Consider the following 15,078-nt stretch of genomic DNA (forward strand, 5'->3'; position numbering starts at 1 on the left):
ACTAAGTAGGGCTGAAAGCTGCCTCATCAGGGGAATATATGCCTGACTCTGGTGCAGGGGAAAGATAGCACGACCCCTTGCTGAGGGAGACTCACAGCAGGGGAAATTGGCTGGCTGTATCCATGCCTTTACTGTCTGCACTCCATCAAAAGACAGCAGTGGGGGACCACACACTCCCAAACTAATGATAAAACATCAAGGACAGCATAATGTTGCCGCCGGGGATGGAGTGTATGGCGGAGGTGGTGTTGATGGTGGTAGGGGGGTATCAGGGTATCAGGAAGAGATTTTCCTCTGACAGTATTTGAAGAGGGGGGTGGGCTAGATTTCTTTCCCTGTGACCGAAGGCAGTCTGATAGCTGAAATGTAGGTGTCTGGAAGAGGGAAATTGGCCATTCAGGGAAGAGGGTCTTCACAAAGGCCGGGATAGGATGTGGCACATATAATATCCAGCCGAACAAGAATTCTCCATGGGCAATTTCCAGGCTGGATGACTCTGGGCTCAGCATTATGAGGGCTGAAATATGAGTGTATTTTGGAGAGGCCATATTTTCAGGGAGCATTTGTATCAGTGAGGAATTTGATATGAGAAAATTTAACCATAAAGTGAACCAATGTAGAAGAAATTGTTTATCTATGCCTGCTTAAACCGACTTGCCAACACAACAGCAGGGTAGATATTTTGCTTTTCGTTTGTCTATTTTCTGTTGCTTAAAAGTTCCTTTTACATGAAGTTTTACAAAGGTTTCCTTCAAATACAGCGGAAATATTCTACAAAAAAGGTTATTACTGTACAGTTTATCTAATTAACTCATATTAACAATAATGCATCTAAAAGCTTATGTGTTCAATGTTATCCTCACTATTCTGCATATTTGATGAAATCAGCGCGATTCATTTTCACAACAGCCTTTCATAAAACAGGAAGACCCATAAGGCCTGTCTGCTCGTGTTATGTCAAAACCCTGAAAAACCTCAAATTTCCAGTGGCTTGTGAATCTTTGACTTTTTGTCCATAGAAGATTTATAGGTCAAAGAGTCAACTGCGGGCTAAACCGCGGTGGTAAAGGCGGCATTGTTCTCCTGCCAACAGGCAGTATGTGTGAGTTATAGCACCAGGTCACCTCTGAGAGAGAAAGGCCTCTCTCTGACCAGCTCTCCCCCTTACCAGACACCAGCCAGGGGGCACATTTTACAGCCTGCTGCAGACACACCTTCACGGAGAACAGCATGACAAGCCTCTTTCGACCAGCCACATACAATAAACGCACCACAATAGAACTTGATTTGATGTGGATTTACATCGGCCTCACACCTGTCTGGGCTGTCGCACAGTGAAAGGTCATTACTCTCTTTGAAATAGGAAGAGCCAGAAGGACTAGCATTGGTAGAGGGTGGCAGCAGGATGAAAGAGAATTGATGGACAATTCAGCTTGGCTTTATATCAATAATGCTCACAAGAGAATATTATCAAGGACAAAACAACTCATTAAAATTATTTACTATATGTTGCATGCAGTTGCTTAAACAAAAGATGTTTTTTGACAGGTATGTGATGGCTTTAAGGGAAAAAGATCTCATAAATTACAAAACAAAACAGTCAAAAAATGACAGATGAGAGAGGAAAGATGCTAATTTTACAAAAAAAATATGAAACGGGAGTTAGTGGTTGACATGAGAGTGGTAGATTGGTGGATGGTTGGTGTTGTGTGTTAAAAGCTGCAGAGAAACAGCACAAGGTTATCATGCTAGGACCAATCTATGTGCAGAAACACACACTAATTAAGCCACTGTAGCAAGCATGATTAGTCTGGGACAACAAACCCTCATATGGACCACAACATGATTTGGTCTGGCATTAAATCCTCCAGAAAAGAGGAGTGGGAGTCGCAGACATAATTATATGCGGTTATGAGCACCTTTTACCAATCTCCTGTGTCTCATTATTGCGAGCTGAAGTCATAGCATTTTCAACACTCACACACAAGAGATGCAGTGTTAATGGAAATTGGTAAAATGTGTGGATAGGAAGTTACTAATTGACAAAGTCATGCCCAAAGGCAAAAACATTGATAACATAGATACTGTAGGTAGAGATGATTGTTTTATTCTGGACTAGAGAACATCAGCTTCCTACTTGCTTTTCATTAATTCATGCAACTGTTACAGTATGGGCACAGCATGGAGTGAATGATACATGAATTTAACAGCAGCAGACACACATCATTTATGACCTTTATAATACCTGCAGGCAATTCAGTGAAAACATCTGAGCAATTAGAATATTATATTATTATTTTAAAGATTTTTCTTCAAGAATATAATACATTAAAGCATTTTTTTTACACCTTGTTCATAAAATACTACATATGAGATTTACTGAAAGGTAAAGTACGGCAACTCTCAGTTGCAAAGGAATCTTCACAAAACACTTAGGAATTTAGTCATGATAGCTTGAATAAGTCTGCCTTGAGTGAGCTATTTGCCAACATATGCTGTCCTTTTGTTTGGGAGTGATCATTATGGGCCCATTGGGAACAAACAGATGTCATCATCTGCCTAGCAGAGCACGATGATGAATAACCATGGGGCAACAGAGTTATGGGAGTCACAGGAAACCTATGTCACAGTGACAAAGTCACACATGTCAGCTGATGAAACAAACACATTATTTCTCCGAACATCAGAACCACAAGGACCTACAAAACAGCTGAACATCAGATATATGATGATGTGAAAATCAGTATGTTCCATTAACTGCTTGCTGGGAGTTATTATTTTAAGCATTCTAGTTTTTCATCGCTGAAAAACAGTGCTTTTATGAATGCTTTGTACCTTGGAGATTTGGATTAGTGAGGTCCTACTGTGTTTGAAGCCCAGTTTATAAGACATTCCTTAAACCACACACAGTTAATTCCTCCTGCAAATTCAACACATCAGCAACAGCACTAAAGCATTCAAGAGGCTGATATTTCACAACTTCTGAAAGTTTCCAGGTGTGGAAATTCAGTCCCATGTTACTGTTCTCTTACATAGTCAAAATCCTGCATTCACAACACTCATTTAAAACATTTTTCTTCTTTAATTTCCACTGTCAGGTTCTTCCCAAGACTATGCTTTTCTATTAAAAACCTATTCACTGCCTCCCCTACAATTGTTGAGATTGCATTGACATTAAAACCATCACAAGAGCATTTATTTTCACATTTGCGCATTTTCAACAACTGTCATAAGCATTTGCTCATCAGCCTGACAAACAAACACACACACAAAAAAGAAATGTTACATTACTGGTCTTTGACACATGGTTCATGGCTATCAACACGACCTAAACAAGCCAACTGAGTGCAAATCAAAACAATATCACCAGTCTGGAACCTGCAATCGTCTCTCTCACAAAATCCACAACGAGCCCATTTTCAACAACAGTTTTGCTTTTAACATAATACACTCTGCACCTCAACTCCTCTCGTCTGATCCTGCTGCGCACATGTTGGGTTTAAACATGAGTGTTGTTTTCAGCACCCAAATCTCACAATCTGCATCAATGTGTGATGAATCAGATATAATGGTATGCTTTTGTACTATTGCATAACCAACCAGGGTTTGAATTTTTAAATAGAGAGAGGTGCCCTATTTTCAGTGTGGCCATGTCTGAAAGATATACAGACAAATCGCAAAGTTTCATTCACAATGACCTGCTCCTCAAACAACCAAAAGTATGGACATGGGCCATACATGGAATACATTTTTGGGATACATTCTCACTAAGTTAAAACTAATCAGCTACTTGCTCACAGATATAATTACATGCTAAAAAACTAAAAATAATTATAATAATAAAATTTATCATACCTACAGATTCAGGAGTTCATGACAAAGTATGTGCACAGCTTAGCTTTGATGCACTTCTGCTGCATCAGAAACTTGTTTTTGGTCATGCAAGGAGCTCTGTTATACAGTACATACAGTAGTAATACATGTACAAGGGTATGCTGACATGACGCAATTTATCATACTGTGTCTTAAATTTTGGCCATTAGTGCATCTTAGATTTTTCAATCATGCAAAATACTGATAGATATCAATGTGTTGCTCAGAGAGTTTAAAGCAAACTTCAAGAAATATTACTCTTCCTTTGACATGACATTTGTTTAAATACAAGCCTTACAAGCAAGACTTAACCTGCACTAGTGTAAGCTTTCCAAGTAAAAAAAAACATCTGTTCTAATGTTTGAATTACAGACTAGAGATGCAGAAAGGAATATTTTGTACATACTACTTGAGAGTCTATAGAGCAGATTCACCCTCAATCCTGGTGTTGGGTATGGTCACTAGCAGACAATGTTCTTGGCACACAGGAAGAAACAAATTGAAAATTGGGATTGAAATACAAAACACTCTTCTAAACAGCAGGGAGCAAGCGCTCCAAGGAGAGAAAGCTAAACTCACCAACAATGGCTGCACCTGCTGCAAATTTATTTCCCCCCTCGTCCTCGTCACCCTTGCCAGCCACCAAAAATAGGAAATTAAGGTCCGAGGAAGTGTGTACATCACTGACGTCATGTTACATGATTTCTAAATGATGAAGGCCTTCTTGCTTTCAAAACTTCAAACAGTTCCCTCCTGCTGTTCCCCCCCTTGGGGTTTTCGAGTGCAAAGATGCCTGGTGCACCTTTAAACAGTCGAGTTGTTTGCAAAAAAAGTTTAAACTTTTTCAGATTACGTGTGATTGCAGTTGAGTGAATTCAGTGGCAGTAGCCTCCCTTATTTTATGTATCTGTTGTTTTGTTTTTTTATGTACATGTTATTTATTTTATATATTTGGCTTAATTTTATGTTTTATTAAATGGTGAATTGTGGATTTTGATGTGTTGAAAATCAGTGTGTCATGTCTGACAGTCATGTTTTAAAACCACCACCATCACCTCAATCCCCAAAAGGATCCCAGTTACTTGTCTCAATGACTACAAGCCCGTTACACTCACTTCAATCTTAATGAAGTGCTTTGAGAGAGTGGTTCTGGCCCACATCCAGAGTAATACACCTGAGTCTCTGGACCCCCTGCAGTATGCGTACCGCCCAGACAGATCCACTAAGGACACTATCTCTGCAGCTCTGCACATAACCCTCTCCCACCTGGGAAACAAAGATGCTTACATCAGAATGCTCTTCATCGATTACTGCTCAGCCTTTAATACAGTCCTCCCCCACAAACTCACAAACAAACTGTACAACCTTGGCCTGAACCCCACAATCTGTGACTGGCTGTTAGATTTCGCTGGCAGACTGCAATCTGTCAGAGTTGGAAATCTAACTTCAAACTATGTGATGATGAACACTGGCACCCCACAAGGATGTGTCCTCAGTCCCCATGTGCTACACAGCCACAACTGCTTCGTCTAACACAAGGACAACACTGTCCTGAAATTTGCTGACGACACCACAGTCATTGGTCTGACCACTGGGGGTGATGAAACGGCACACAGGAGAGAGGTGGCAAGTCTGGTGACATGGTGTGATAACAACAATCTCTCTCTCAAATCAGATAAGACCAAGGAGATAATAGTGGACATGAGGGAGGAGAGGAGACCTCATCAACCGCTGACAATCCGTGAGACTGAGGTGGAGAGGGTCAGCAGCTTTAAATTCCTGGGTGTCCACATCAGTGATGACCTCACCTGGACGTTTAACATCCCCCAGCTGGTCAAGAAAGAACAACAACGGCTGTGCTTTTTAAGGAGACTGAGGAAACTCAGCATGTCACCGAGGATTCCCAGCAGCTTCTAAAACTGCATCATAGAGAGCATCTTGACCAGCTGCATCGCTGTGTGGTATGGGAACAGCACCGCCATGGACCGCAAAACGCCTGCAGAGACTGGTAAAGACTGCTGAGAAGATCATCAGGGTGCCCCTGCCATCTCTGCAGGACATCTACCACCAGAGAGTCCATGAAAGAGCCTGCAGCATCATCAAAGACTCCACTCAAACCCAACACAGGTTTTTCACACTTATGCCCTCTGGCAGGAGGTACAGCAGTGTGAAATGCAGGACCTCTAGGTTGAGGAACAGCTTTTATTCTCAGGCCATCAGACTGATCAACAGATCCAATCCACTGCCCCTGACCCCACTCTAACCCACCTCAACATACAGGAAGCTTCGCCCTCCCTGCCCCATCCTCTCCCCTCCTGATATGCTATTTGTTTCTTTTCTTTTCTTTTTATACTTTTCATTTTCTATACCTCGTGTTTCTTTGATAAACAGCATTCAAAGTGGAAGGCAAAGGAAGAATGTCATTGTACAGGGAAACTTGTTTTTAACTGTGCATATGACAATAAACGCTGTGACTTGACTTGACTGGGAAAAAACAAGAAGCTTCTATGAAGAGAGGTTCAAAACAAGGGGAACAAACTGTCCGCGGCATTTAAAGTCTAGTCCAGGGAGAGATGGTCCCTCTATTGCCCTTTACTCGTTGGCTGCAGAACACATTGAAATTTCACCCACATCAATATCAGTCAACAGAACCAAAGTCCATCTTCACTGTGGAAATATGAAGTCAAATTTCAGCTATGAGACACAATAGTCATAGTCAATTGACTTTTTTTTTTGTTGTTGTTAAAGATCCCCACCAAACATGTTTTTTGACATATAAAAATTCTCTGTTCAGAATAATAATTGTGTCAGACATGTTTTTTTCTGAAAAAACGTTCAGTTACCTAGTTAAAAATCCTTAAAATTATAATTCTTCCTTCTCCATTCATTGAATGAGAAATCTGTGATAATGAAAATATTGTTCATTTCAAAAGTTTAACTGCTGGACACAACATGTCTCCTACTTTACTGAGAGCTGCATGTGTACACGCCTTAAACTCTGATTGCATGAATGTGAAAATAGTCCTCTAGTGTCAAACTCTGCACATACATCAGTGAAACTCAAACATCCGAATGAAGGAAAAAGGAGAAAAACTGAATTTTGAGTGGAGGGGGACTTTAAATAATTGTGCTATTAGGAACATATTGAACATGTATAAACCTCTGTGAATTTGTAGGGGTGTCTCTGCATAATCCTGCTTTTGACTGGCACTGTTGAGGTGTTGAGGTTACACTTCTCTCCACTGAAATTGCAGCATATTCAGCCTCGAAAAAGGATGTGATGTCACGGCACCAGTTTGGGCAATAAATGAATATTCAGCAGTGATCAGAAACTGTAAACAGTGTATGAGAGTGATGCTGTGGTTTGTAGTCTGGTGCTGTAATCTTGTACAAAACAAGCGGATGTATCGCTAGAATAATGATTTGTCTATTCTCAAACATATTGCATCAGTGTTTCTAGTAGCTGGCTGTGCAAATCTGCCAAAAGTGAGTAAACCTCAGGTCAGTTTATTCTTGAAACAAATGTTGACCAAAGTGCTTTACAGAGAAATTTGAAATACAATTCGGTAACAAGAATAAACAGGTAAATAACTTTCACAGATTAAAATAAAACAATTATGTAGTCATAATAATAATCAAGGACTCAAGTGCTGTTGTGAAAAGATGAGTTTTAAAACAGAATATAATATTGGCAATAGATTGGGCAGATTTGACAACGATGGGTAGACGGTTCCACAGTCTGGAACAGTAACAATAAAAAGGGATCGATAACACCAGAAGAACAAGTGGGACTGGTTCTGCTGGAACTGGCTGAAGCTCGCACAAAAACACATTCTTAAATTTGTCAGTAGTATGGACTTTGAGTGAATGGGAGAATGTGAGCATAGGCTTCTTCCTGGTCTGCAGTTTGACCATATAGGCTGTTTTTATCCTATAGGCTCCATTTTTCTGCTGCACAGACTCTTGCTTCAAAAAATATAAATCTCTGAAATCCCACTTTCATGGGTTTCTCACAGGCTAGTCCAAAGTCAACAGCAACTTTATCTATTACTTTCTACTCTGTACGGTTCAAGCTCATCGCGCATTAATAGTACAGAGGCAGCTCAAATCTTAAACATAAATTTGGAGCCCTGTGGATTTGTCAAATGCAGCCATCTTCTGTGATTTTAAGCTCCCTGTTCCTCTCAATAATGGCTTACATCCATATATGTTTGAAATGTGATTCTGTTTGTTGCACAAATGCTGTAGTAAATCCTTATCGCTCCAATACAATCCCCTGACTGCCAAAGCTACTGTAGGCAGTTAAGTCTATAAACCTTTCTATATCGGCAATACAGACTGTCTCCTGGTGTAAAAGAGTGATGGAGGCATTTGAGCATTAAGTGCAATGAGGCGTAATGCATACCATATACATAGAGGATGTAGTCATCGTAGGCCTCTCCCACAGCATTGGAGGCCACGCAGCGATAGGTGCCGTTGTAAGACTTGTTGAGGTTCTCGATGTAGAGATCAGAGCCAGTGACCACAGCGTGAGGCGGCACATCCTCGTCTACTCTCAGCCAATTGATCTGATGGGGACTGTAGAGAACAAATACCACACACATCACTCAGGCGCTGTCTATCCACACTAGATATCTGAAATAAAGGTCAAAGCTGAGATTGTCTGAGGAGGGCCATTGGTAGGTGCTGTCTAATGATGTGCTTTATACAGCATGCTAACAACTGGTAACATTTAAATGGTACAATGAAATGTAAAGGTTAAGGGGGTGCTCAGACTGGCAGAAAATGGATATACAGTAGAAAGTCTGACACTGAACAGAAATGTTTATTGTGTTTTGAAGTTTTGAAGTGCTGCCACCTGTGTGTGTACTCACTGTGGTTTTCCTTCTGCAATACATGTCAAATCTAGATTGTCACCCTCTCTAGTTAATCCTTCGGGATATGTCACCACAATCTTCACTTCTGGTTTATCTGAAAATAAAAAAAAGATGGATACTGACAATACTCTGGTGTCATACGTTACAACAAGAAAGCCTTTTTCCTCATACCTGAAGCCAAAACTAAAATTATTATTGCACTCTACAGCGAAGCGCTGGGAGAAACAGACTTCTAAATGAAAGCAACACAGCCAAGAGTGAAACATAGTAGAGGATAAAATGATTATCCTATGTGCTCAGTCGACATCCAGTCAGTCTACACTACCTTACAGCAAAATGATTTTTTCCCCTTATCAGTGCTAGCCAAAGATTACCAAAATGTCAAGCGGTTCCAGTCAAGCTTTCTCTTTTTCCTTGAAAGGTCAGACAAAACAGTTGTCTACCTGAAAAAAATGAATATTCTACACAGACTACAAAGGGGTACCTTAACCTTTCTTTGATGTTTAACAGTGTATAACAGCCTGTATTACCTCTTCAATCAAACCACCATTTAAAGAATGCCTAAATATCATTTGACACCTGAGCAAAAGTTTTTTTATCTGCTTGTGGTGACTGTATCTCATGGGACAAGACACCACTAGGCTGTGAGATTTGAATGCCAGGGCTTCATGATCCACAGATAAGTGTTGAAACAAAACATACAGTGCATCACAACTGATATGGTGGTCAGAGGATACACATCTGGATCCCATTTCCCAAAAGCATCTAAGATGATCTTAGCCCACAGACTTAAATGGGGCTAAGACCATCTTAGCCTCAAGATGGTTTTGGGAAACAGGGCTTTGCATAGGCATTGCTAGGATGGCACCAGAATGGGTCCTCCCAGTAAATACAGTAGCCCCAAAAATAAATTACCAGGCAGCTGATGGAAAAAATCCTGTCTGACTTCCTTTATTAAGCTTTTGTTTCTTCCCTTCTCTAGTTGATCTGGACTGTTCCAAAAGTGCCCTAAATTGTCACAGCAACCTTAAATCACCAGGGCAATATATAATCAGCCAAATAAATCAATACAATCAATATTTTTACATTACAGTGGATCTTATTTGTTGGGGTTGCCTGTAGCCATGAACCCACTGAGAATTAGCACATGAAGCAATTTATTTAGATGCTTTTTGTTCATTATTTTTGATGTCAGGCCTGCAACCTTACTATTGTTGAATACTCTTACAGCTCTAATTAGTATAATTTTGGGCCACAGAAGTTCCACTATTCAGTCACTAAAGATGCAACTTTTTGTAGGCATTTCCTATGACAAGTGAGCTGCGGCGTTTCTATTATTGTGCCTATAATTTTTCAGTCAGTATTCGGAGGTTTCCAAAGTTGACCACCTAGAGGTCTATCATCCTATTACCTGTCCTTAATTTTTCATGTGTAGTCCTGTTTAATCATCAAAAGTGTTTGTAGTAAGCATATGATACTTGAAGTTTACTTTAAAATGCCATGTGTGTGTGCCCACGGTAGCCTTGTTTATCCATGTTTTTACAACACATTCCATATCCACCAATAAATAGTTAAGCCCTAAATAACCCAAGTATGAAAAAGTCTCTAGCAACGCCTATGAGGTCTTGGCTCTCTTTCTAGGCTTAAAAAAGTACAGTTTTAGGTCACTCACACAGCACTTCCAAGTGTCTTTGAGCCAGGAGGTCCTTTACAGCTGGGTGGTCAATGATGCAGTCCACTGGCACTCCATCATCCTCTTTGGTGACAGAAAATCTTACCCGGCTGGTGACAGTAAACATCCTGTCATACGTCTCCTCAACTGTTGTCTCACCTAGAAAAACCATCACAGACAAGAGGGAGAAAAGTTAAGAGCTAAAAAAAAACACAAATGTCAAATCCCGCTGCAGCACAACCTTCACTGACCATAATGAGCAAATAGTCATAGCTATTAAGAGCACATTACCTGTCAAAGTTGAGTGCTTTCAAATGGCATTTACATTTAATTTATGGTTCAGCGATGTGGTGCCTGAATGAGACTTTAGAGGATTCAGACAGGCCTGAGGCCTTCGATTCTGACAAGAGCAGCAAGGAGCAGTTGGGTCATATCAGCTTGATTATGAATGCTTCTGCATCTTGAGGGCTGAGCATTGTTGGGGCTAACCCTGCAGTAATCTGCTGCCCACTAGGCCCTAGGCTGTCAGAGGGGCATTCATTTAGAGAGCATTACAATGCCACAGGGGCATCGCATTAGCAGCAGTGCTGAGTGTGATGGTTTACTCGCACTTAATGAAGTGAGGAAATAATTACAGCCCCACTCTGACCTGCAGCACACTTCCATTTCAGCCTTGTCACAGGGGAGGCTGGCTGGACTCAGGGAGGGCAAAACACTGTTGTTCCACAGTTGATGATCACCAATACACACATATGTGGCCTCTTGATGGATATTAACCCCAAGTAACACACACCCACCCACCCAAGACCTGCCTACATAAAATTTAAAGTACTGGGATTGGTGAGCGGTCAATGCGCTTGAGGGTATTAAATTTGACCACTCTGCCAACTGCAGTGAAAGAACAGGCTGTTTAAAAAGCACATGGACTGTTAATGAAGACTAAGTACTGTATGTAATACCATACAGCAACAACAGTAATAAACAACAGTTTGTTTATTAATGTTCAAGACTGAGCAAGTTTGTAATTATGGATTTGTTTGTCCCTTGTAAACTATTAACTGTAGTGAAGCATCTAAGTGATTTGATTTCACTTTAAAAAATCACTGCAATCATTAATGTTATGCACAGAAAATCAGCACCAACAATTAAGTTAAGTTAAACTAGAGTGCTGTGAGTGTTGGAGACACCTTGTTCATCATCAAATGAAAACAGAAATTAGTCTCTATTCTAAAGATTAAACTGCAGCACTAGACAACCTTTTTTAAGGTCAATGAGGATGTTTCCTAGCACATCTGGTTTATAATTAAGTGAAGTGGAATATAAATTGGAGGGGTGTGGTGATTAGTCATCGTCTTCTCAGCCAGTCACAATAATTGTCTCACACCATTTAAAAAGTGACGCCGATCAGAGTGCTGCATTACTTAAACGACTCAACAGAAGATCACGTCCAGATCTGCTTCTTCAAAATAGGAAAATAATATTGTTGTCAGGGAAACTTCATGGTGGCATAGAGCAAACACAGCAGGATGGGCAGCATGGTTGAAATCATTATCTCAATATTAATAATCAAATACATAATCAAACAGATATTCCACTGATATGCATTAAATGATACCAAATACATGTCAAACAGAAACTTTAATGACAATTTTTTTTGACAAATTTGTAGAATGATAGCATGATATTGTATGATCATATTATCATATTATGATTTCACTGAAATTCGATAAATGATGGTATTGAATTATTGTCTTGCTGTACCATGCAGCACTGAAGCCAAAGGCAAATAACATGTTTTTCAAGTCTAATTTACATTTATGGAGTTATCAAAAGTCCAGTCATGCATAATGACTAATTATCTGCAACTACTGACTGTTATTGTAGGCCACAATAAAATTTGTACAATAGAAATAAAAAATAAAAATCACCTCTAGAAATATGTGGACAACACCATCACTGCTGATGAAAACATTTTGGTCTATTCTCAATATCAAAGAGCTTATTTGTCTGCATGGAAGTCCCATGTCAATGCAAAATACCAAACAAACAGGCAAAACACATTTCAAGGTCAGAAAAACAGCATTGATTCCGCTGGTCTTAGAACTGGCATAAAAAAGAACTGTTAATCTGACATCTAGTACCAATTATTTTTGGTTATGATTCTTCTTACAAAATATTTTTAATATGAAAAACCGTCTCAAAACTTCTGAGAGTTCTGAGCCAAGTTTTGAAGATTCATACAGAGCCATTATCATTGTGCAGGACAACCAACGCTTGTCAATTATCAGTGTCATCCCAAAACCCAGATGAGGAAAACAACTGTGGATCAGGTCATGGAAAGGACTCAAATCTGAATGCAGAGGAGATTTGAGTGTTGCAGCAGAGATGTCAAATCAAACGCTCTTGTGAGCATCAACCACTGATCAATCCCAGCGCAATCAAGCATAACTCTCCTCTCAGGGTGACACTTTCCTCACTCAGTTCCTCACCCGAGTCTTCTGCCTGCCAACACACTGAAAAACTGATCGGGCTGTGATAATATTCTTCCACAGAATATTGCTAGAGCAGTGGTATAAACATTAGTGAAGAAGGTTGCAATTTGGATAGTATATGTAGATGCTAAACTCGCTACATCAAATTAATTAAGAAATAATTATGTAAAATTTTGATTAACATCAAACTTGAAAATTACTTTTAAAAGATGAATTTACTTGTATCAAAAACAGCTCTTATAAAATAACTTTGAATTCATGGTTCAATTCTTCATGCGAATGGAACTTGCTCAGACGCTCAAGAGTTCCATTCACTAAAGATAGCCTTGGTAAATGGTCAAAAGCTCTGGATATTTGATCACATACTGTACATGTGTTTTAAAGGTCAAGTATTAAACTCCAAACTCAGGCTCTTACAGTATTCAAACATATAAAATTTAAAGCAAGCCTGAAAAAAAGGTGAATAAAGCTTTTATTTGATTCCCAAAAGGATTTCTCCTGAATACAAATTATTGCCGTCATCCAAAATCTTTCAAAGCTGAATTTAAAATTACATCTTTAATAGTGCATCTTTTAAAAAGATTTGTGTAAATAGCATATTTTAAAAGTGTTTTTCAGCAAAATCAAAACTGAATATTTCTAATTGAATTAAAAACAAAAAATACAAGGTCTTCTAACTTTTCCAATTTCTGATGAAATCTCCTGTATGCACTTTCACATGACGACATACAGACACATAATTCAAATGCAGCTGGCTGATGGAACAAATCCCTCATCATACTTTAGCAACAGTAGCAGACAAGTCAGGCTCCACTAGATTTAAATAATATTGCAGCTGTCATTTATGCTAACAAGCATTTTGCCACCTCGTGTGTCGAGTCTCTCAGGCCAGAGCCCGTCAGTCCCGTACCTGCCAGCATGATAAATGGTTGCTAAACCAATTCAGCCAATTTGAAAATGTGCTTAAATTAGCCAGCGGATTTCTTTCTTTCCATTATAGCTGTCTTGCCTGCACACAGGTGTAAGACAAACATGATCACAGAGATTCCATAAAACTTGTGTGATGTGTGCTTTTTAATCTCAATACGTGCGAGAGCTAATGAATTGTTTAGCACTTCCATAATGAGCAGTGATTTGTGTTTCCTGGGGTACAGGAGGACGTGACTCTGTGGCTCTCTTTATGTATCCACTGCCACTATGGATTAGCCCTGCTCAGCATGTCAATGGCATTTCCCTGATCTAACCATCCTGTTGTCTCTCCTTCCCCTACACAGGACTCAACAAGTCATAAACAGAAATTGACTTCGACTCCTGTAGGGAACACTGGAGGCACAGATGGCATTTAGCTTCAGATTCGCTCTTGTCTAAATATTTCATCTCTCAACAAGCCAAATGAATCCTCTCCATCTAGTACATATATAATTTGACAACAAGCCCAGAGATATCCACTCTGTGTAAATACAATATGACTAAAATGAATATCCCCCCTTGCTGTACAATAAGTACATAATGAATAACTGATGACCTCTAATCAAAACTGAGAGGTAATAGGGATTTTTCACCACCCCGGATTATATACCCCTCTCTGCAGCAGCCTACAGCAGGTAGGCACTGAAATGAAGAATGAAATGTGCAAATATAACTTCATAACCATGTTTACCATGTATAGATGATTTCAAGTAAATAGAATAGATTTAGGTTCTTCTACTCTAAAAATAATAGAATTTCATCAGCAGTCAAGGTGTAAATGTTTAGCGTAAATATTTGAGCAACTTCAAATCTAAACAAGTATCTCTGAAATGAAAATGACAGTACAGAAGAACCTTTAAGGCATTATTTTGTAAGATTTATGAGAAGCATAACATGAGGCTGGATTGCAGCAGTGAATGCATAGTTTGATCATTACATGTTGTTGCTGAGCAAGCAGCCCAGGCTTATGGACAGGGGATTTTGCACAAGGATGAAAAAAGAGAGAAGGAAAGAATGCACCTCCCTCCTCCAGCTGTATATGCCAGGCATGATTATCTTCCATGGTACTTCCTATACATGTCAGTCAACATAATCAGTACAACACGCATTAATGTTTTAGAGAACTACATTTTGTTCACAGAGGAAGCCCCTCCAGAGACCCAGAGTTGTAAGGAAGTAGACAGGCCTGGAGCAT

At 39.6% G+C, this 15,078-nt stretch overlaps 1 protein-coding gene across 1 annotated transcript in view; it reads right to left on the bottom strand.

The window, feature by feature from the left end:
- cadm1b (cell adhesion molecule 1b) overlaps window positions 1-15,078 on the bottom strand; it is a 154,491-nt gene that overhangs the window by 11,114 nt on the left and 128,299 nt on the right. Inside the window, exons 6-8 of the mRNA XM_042414935.1 lie at window positions 10,423-10,581; window positions 8,748-8,844; window positions 8,279-8,451 (exon numbers count right to left, since the gene is read on the bottom strand). Of these exons, the coding sequence (XP_042270869.1) occupies window positions 8,279-8,451; window positions 8,748-8,844; window positions 10,423-10,581 (429 nt within the window). The remainder of the gene's footprint in view (window positions 1-8,278; window positions 8,452-8,747; window positions 8,845-10,422; window positions 10,582-15,078) is intronic.

Source organism: Thunnus maccoyii, chromosome 6 (assembly GCF_910596095.1).
Source record: "Thunnus maccoyii chromosome 6, fThuMac1.1, whole genome shotgun sequence".
In the NCBI taxonomy this organism is placed as follows: Eukaryota; Metazoa; Chordata; class Actinopteri; order Scombriformes; family Scombridae; genus Thunnus; species Thunnus maccoyii.